Source organism: Pyrus communis, chromosome 9 (assembly GCF_041283825.1).
Source record: "Pyrus communis isolate YQ-2024b chromosome 9, ASM4128382v1, whole genome shotgun sequence".
NCBI lineage: Eukaryota > Viridiplantae > Streptophyta > Magnoliopsida > Rosales > Rosaceae > Pyrus > Pyrus communis.
In genome coordinates this window covers 2,199,469-2,205,921 of record NC_142573.1, presented here as the reverse complement: position 1 = coordinate 2,205,921, position 6,453 = coordinate 2,199,469, and the positions used below count along the sequence as shown (strand labels likewise).

The 6,453-nt window shown below is 41.6% G+C and overlaps 1 protein-coding gene and 2 long non-coding RNA genes across 13 annotated transcripts in view; 1 reads left to right on the top strand and 2 right to left on the bottom strand.

Annotated features, from left to right (window-relative positions):
• The window catches only part of LOC137739507 (uncharacterized), a 39,101-nt gene that overhangs the window by 28,815 nt on the left and 3,833 nt on the right, over positions 1-6,453 (bottom strand). The gene's annotated exons all lie outside the window — the stretch shown is intronic.
• Positions 590-2,626, top strand: LOC148694017 (uncharacterized). The gene is made up of 4 exons (XR_015966849.1): positions 590-801; positions 903-971; positions 1,677-1,738; positions 2,422-2,626. It is a non-coding gene; the product is annotated as an uncharacterized LOC148694017 (long non-coding RNA).
• On the bottom strand, positions 2,790-5,215 carry LOC148694016 (protein CLP1 homolog). Its single transcript, XM_088700389.1, has 9 exons — positions 5,147-5,215; positions 4,988-5,080; positions 4,471-4,712; positions 4,193-4,331; positions 4,033-4,089; positions 3,677-3,811; positions 3,358-3,593; positions 3,029-3,073; positions 2,790-2,948 (listed from the first exon to the last, which is right to left on the bottom strand). The coding sequence occupies exons 1-9, from the start codon at positions 5,183-5,185 to the stop codon at positions 2,861-2,863; spliced, it is 1,074 nt and encodes a 357-aa protein (XP_088556515.1). The 5' UTR covers positions 5,186-5,215; the 3' UTR covers positions 2,790-2,860.

Below are 6,453 nucleotides of genomic sequence, written 5' to 3'. Positions count from 1 at the left end.
ATAACAAACACAGCCTTACTCAAAAACCTAAAAGCTACCCAGAAAAATACAAAGACAAAACCCAAAGCACCAAAACGCAATTCATAACAGAAGCACACACAAGCCAATAATTTCAACGAGTTCAAAGCTCGTTTCGTCAAAAGTGACATAACCAATGCTCTCTCTCACAATCCTCTCTCTCACTCGCGAGTGACATAACCAACAGCTGCAGTACAGAGTCTTATTAAGTTTTGGTATTTATCACTGACATAACCCACAGCTGCAGTGCAGAGTCCTCTTAGGATTTGGAAGGACTTGGTCCCAATTATCGCAAAATATACGGCCCAACATGCAAGAGTAAACCACCCGAAAGCTGGAACGAGGAGGAGCACCTGTAAGAACCCGTCCCGGGATTTACGTAAGAAAATAGGTATTTTTGTATTTTCACTAAGTTTGGGGGATACCTTTCTTTTTTAAATTGTTTTTGAGCCTTAATTGGTGAGCCCAGGGGCCCATCCCCTGTTTTGTCCCCCGGTTCTTTCCCTTTCCCTTTCTTTTATTTCTTCTAAAAGTCTCTCTTCTCTCTTTCTTCATCTCTCTTTCCCCTCTCCTCTCGGTGCTCTTTTCTCCGAGCAGAACACACCCACACACACACACACCCCCCCATGCCCACACCTATAGCTCGTTTCTAACCCCGTGGTTGTGTTTTGGACGTCAAACCATGAAGAAACCACCTAGGAGACATTTCCCAGTTTTCCGGCGAACACCGTCCCTTTCGAGGAAATTTCCGGCCAAACCACGGCGAGTTGGCCGGCGTGCGAGGTATCAATCTCTTCGTCTCGCTGAGTACTACAACTTTCCTTTTTGTTTCACCTAATTTCATTGAGTATTGAAGAAGTTATACTCATTTGAATCTTACCCAGTTTCCGGCGACCTCAGTGACTTTCGAGGCAATTTCCGGCCAAACCACGGCGATTTGGCCGGCGTGCAAGGTATCATTCTCTTCGTCTCTTCGAGAGCTACGATTTTCATTTTTGAATCACTCGTTTTCGTCGAGTATTAACAAAGTTATGGACGTTCAAAGTTTGTCTAAATTCCGGCCGAATTCCGACGTCCTTCTCCGGCACACCCAGGCCTTCGGGCCGTTCTCCACCCTCACACGGGCCTTAGGCCCGTTTGGTCTCTGGCCCAATACCCTTACCCTTTCCTTTTTTTGTTTTTAGTTATTTCATTTTAAAAAAACCCAAAAGGCCTTAGGGCCTTGGTAGCAGCCCAAACCCCTTTCCCCTTTGTATTAAGGCCTTCGGGCCTGTTAGCCCAAAACCCAGCACCCTTTCTGTTGTGGGCCTTTGGGCCGTATGGGTTCAAGCACAACCCAACCCACTTAAAAACCTAACCCAATTATCCTAACCCAAACCCTTTAGGCCAAACCCAGATCCAACCCAAGTCCAAACCCTTTAACCCAACATGGATCCAAGCCAGACCCGTTTGACCCATTGACCCGGACCCGGTCTGACCGTTGACTTTGACTTTCACCGGTCAACAGTCAACGTTGACTTTGACCGTTGACTTTTTGAGTGTTCGTGCGGGAACCCTCCTAGGCTAATTTCGACGTTCTGAACCCGTTTTCGATGTCCGTTTTCCCAAATTCAATCGTTTGAATAGAGTTTGACTAAATGTACCCTTTATGTGCTTAGGGGCAATTATTTGTGGCGTTTCCGTCTTCGCTAGTGGCGTGGCTTTTCGACGGCGAAGTACTGTGAGTGGACCCCTTCTAAAAATGCATGTTTTGTTAGTATAAATGCATACATGAAAAGCATGATTTGATGTTTATGTTTTATGAAATGTTTTACGAGATAACATGCTTACTGAGGCTAGTTTGAATTATTACTATTTTTCCTATAACCCATGTTCTTATAGAATATCTGATGGATGACGATATGATATTTAGAACATGTTTAGAACACTTCTTTATAGTATAGATGATGGATGACTTTATACTATGAAGTTGATTTTCAATATATGTATGTTCACTGGTTTTGTACTTACCTAGTGGTCCTTTCCGCTACGGGACGAAGGGATAGATCCGGTCCGTCCCGGACGACGGTTTGGTGTTGGCATAGGGCCTGGAGTGTGTTTTCCTCTGACTGTCTGCTCAGAGACGGGGAGCCGGCAAGGGGCCTGAAGTGCATTTTCCTCTGACTGTCTGCTCAGAGACGGGGAGCCGGCATGGGGCCTGAAGTGTTATATCGGACATTCACTAGTGTTTATTATTTATGCGATTTATGATTTGAGACATTGCACGACATGCTAGATTTCGGAAAACCTATGTTTCTCATTATATTTGTGTTTTCATAAAACCTGGGGGTTAGTATGTTGATAACTGTTTTATTATATATATATCAACTTGGTCCACTCATGTTTGTTTTGCGCCCCCTTCAGGACTTAGAATCGAGGCATACAATCCCGACGTCCAGGCACTTCCGCATCGGCATCTTCGAGTCCTCTCGGTGTAGGACCCACTCTTTTGTTTCATTCAATTTTACATTATTTTCTTTTAGTGTTCTAGATTAGAGGTGTGCTCTGAACACGGTCCTTATTTGCATATTCATTATTCTTTTATATTTATAAGCCTTATTTACCCATTGTTTTCAGCATTTGCACTCAATAAATGGCTTTCGTCACCCTCGGGTGTCGGCCAGCACGTGCCTATCCTGGTATTCGAGGAATATCGGGGTCGGGGCGTGTCAGCACCAGTAGCACCAACGCAAGAGTTCCACACAAGAGGCTGATGTTGTTCATCAGTTCATATATATTTGTATTTGTATTGCAACGTACATCCACCGGAAAGCAATACTACTGGGGTTTTTGCTCATCGACTTCATGTTTCAAGCCATGTCACGGTTCCTGCAGTCAAATACTTGCTTGGAAGCTCACCCGCCGATGGTGCAAGGTACGTAATTGTCTTCCTGTAACGCCGCATATTGGGTTAGAACAACGAAAACCAGAATACAAGAAGTGCTTCTAGCAAGTTGTTCACCATACAAACCTCTGAATGTCGACGTCTGTGACAAAGACAAACCCAGCAACATTACTGCAAAACAAACCAAAAAAGTAAATATTTAAGACTACAGACTACGAATCATACTCTGAAATACAAAATGTCACCGTCAAATTCGCATCCCTATCTCCAGAGACGGAAAAGCAAGCAAGAAATACCACAATACTACTATGTATTTTCATTCTTGTGACAGTGAGGGGGTAAAACCATCTACTTTCCTATGTGAAGTTCAAATGAAAGTGAACGAGACTGATCAATGTCATATACTTCAGTCATTCATTATCTATTTCTCTATCAGATAGATCGGTACAAGTTACCTAGAAATAATTTGATCAGGCTCCTTGGCAAATGAAACAGCAAGAATGGTATGTAGCAAATCCCGGTTAATATTCACAGGCGCCAATCTTGTAGGGTCCGCAGCAGGCTCTGCACCAATTGGCAAAGCTGAACGTGGGGCCTGTGGCCCGCCACCAATCCGAAAGACAGAAAAGTCACTAAAATTCGCGATATTAGAATGTGGGCTGAGATCATTTGCAAGGCCATAGAAATACTCCTGTTAGAAATATCAGCGCACATGAGTCTTTTCTTCAGGAAGAACAAATAACAAGGATTAAATGGCAACATATTGATGCTTACCCTTATCCTATGACTCCTGGATTTTTGACGGAATTTGGCATTCCTGGATACAACACCCCCAGATTTTTGAAGTTTTACAACGTCCACACCAGGCTTGTTCTTTAGTACATTTCTGATCATGCTCCAAAGTTTTTCCTAAGAATTTAAAAGAAATATATGTACTGTCATCGGAGCCTACATATACAACCATTTTGTTAAAACATCAAAATGTTTTGCAAACAAGGATGCATTGTAACGGAGTCGAGCAACAATAGCGAGAGGGGGGGGGGGGAAGAGGAGGGGAAAGAAGAAATGCTTGCAGAATCCAGTACGGTAAAATCATAATAAGAAAGAAAACTCAAACCAGAGGGATGTACCTGGCCCAGAACTAAGATAACATTGGCATTGAATGTATCAATTGCATGAAGAAGCAACTGCAAGAAAATCGACCAAGAATTTCAAATATATGACATTAAAACAACCATTTCAATAGTAAGTCAGCAGCCATCCCTGAAGTGCAAGCAGCCTAAAAATTACCTCGTAGCCTTGACCTTCTATCCATCCCATGGTATTGATCACCATTCCAGAAGCTCGAGATTCAGCATTCCCAGAAAGTTGTCTTTCTACCACTTGAGCAAGCTCCTTCACAAGCACTTTGTATAAATCTACATTATTACTGGATAAAAAATGGATCTTTAAGGATTCATGACTTCCAATAAATTAGCAATACAAGAATTTCTCTTATATGTTAGTATCAGATATTAACAAACGATGTGAAATGATAGGTCCATATGAAGATGCTATAAATCAATTACCTAGGAGTTGTGTGCCCATAGAAATAAACGAGAGGAATATCAAGAGGAATTCCTTCAACTGGATCAATAGGCATTTCAATAGGAGTAGCGGCAATGCATCCCGGAGTTGTTATAGCTCCTTGTCCAATATCCAAGTCGACGAACGTAGGTTTCCATCCCTTCTTAGCTGCCCAACTAAGAAGCATTTTCGACAAGGTACTTTTCCCAGAATCTGTTGGTCCCACAACAATCACCCTTGGGCCCTATCCACAAAGAAGCTTATAAGCCACAGACAGAGAGTCACTTGGCAAAGGATTTACAACAATCCTAGGTAATATGCACCTAAAAATGGACTTGCACTACTACACAGTAGATGCACTTGCGCCACAAGCGTATCTCAATCATTCCTAAAAATTTACAGAGTTGGCAATTGAGGATCAAACACTTTTGTTCACTAAAGAATGACACTAATTAAAACACATTGAAAAATTTGCACTAATTTTCCCCAACATAGAAGTGAGCAAGTGTCAAGTAGTACCTGAGAATTGGGGTCATCGGGCGGCAAGGGTTTAGCGCGGTGTCTCCGTTCTTCCAGTACGGCGTGCACATTCACATAGCTGATATTTGGAGTCTGAAAAATCAAACATTTGAATCAGACACCATTCACATTCTCATTAGTGACAAGCATGTGAAATACCTCATCAGCCGTGTACTCGGTTTCCGTACTGCCCTCCATCTCAATTGTTGCTCCGTTCCAAGTAAAAACCTTCAGCAACCAAAACCCACAACAGAAATGCAATTCAAAATCTTTAACAATCAAAACCCACAACCCAAATTCTATTAAAAAGATGTAAACTTGGGAAAAGAACTAGGGGAAGAAGAAGGCTTACAGCAATTTGAGCCTGGGCGGGAAGGTGAGCCAGAAATCAGGGGGGAGCTCGGTGCCGAAGATCTCAGCGGTGCCGCTGAGCAGGCGGAGCTTGAGAGGGGCGTCGTAGCCGACTTCGATTCTGAGCTCGCTCTCTCGGTCCAGTTTCACCTGCCTTGGTCCGCCGCCGTGCGCCATCTTCTTCTGCCAGCTTGGCTCTCGGTGCTCCAATTGGGGGCTTTATGCAGGCCAGAGTACAAAACTGGCGCTTTGTATTCAATTGGGATTCCGAGGGGTTTTTAGTGTTCGTTTGGGATTTCAATGAGTAAAAGAGTGTAACAAGACAATGGAGGAACTCCGTTGGGAATCTTAAGAGTGAACTCTATTGGGAAGAGATCATTTCGAATCTCTTTCATTAAAGTCACTAAATCAAGTAATTTGAATTTTTAAAATTTGATTTAACAGATAAAAACAGGTCATTTTTAAAAATTATAATAATTTTAGTTGTTAGATCAAATTTTAAGAATCATGATCACTTGATTTGATGGTTTTGATAGAAGAGATCCGGAAAATCTCTTCCCAACTCTATTTAATAGTGAGTACTCTTATCCTCCAACTACCTTATTCATTTTTTTTTTCTGTCGCACTACTTTATTTATTATTTTTTTTATAAAAAAAAAAAAAATTAGAGGACTATCTGGTAGTTTCGTCACGGCAGTTCATTTTATTAGAGGTTGAGAACACTCATAAAGGCAGTTTCAACCTTTCTTTAGTCACTATCGTGTGATTCACTAATGTCAGAAATCAAACCCAGAACGTGACGTGTGAAATACAAGCCTGGAGTTTGCCCCTGACTACAGGTCACCTCGTGGTGGTTACTTATTTATTATTATTATTATTGAAATTTCATGATATATATATAATGGATAGATACAAATCTTATAATTTAAACTCGTTAGGGTGTGTTTTTGCTCACAACTTTTAAGTCGTGGTAATGTTCACCATCTTATTTATTATTGTCAAATAAGTTTAAATTTTAAAATTTGTGTCCATCCTACACAAATTTTAAAATTTAAACACATGTAGGATAAATACGATCGTAAGCATCACCATCACTTGATGATGATGAGTCGTTG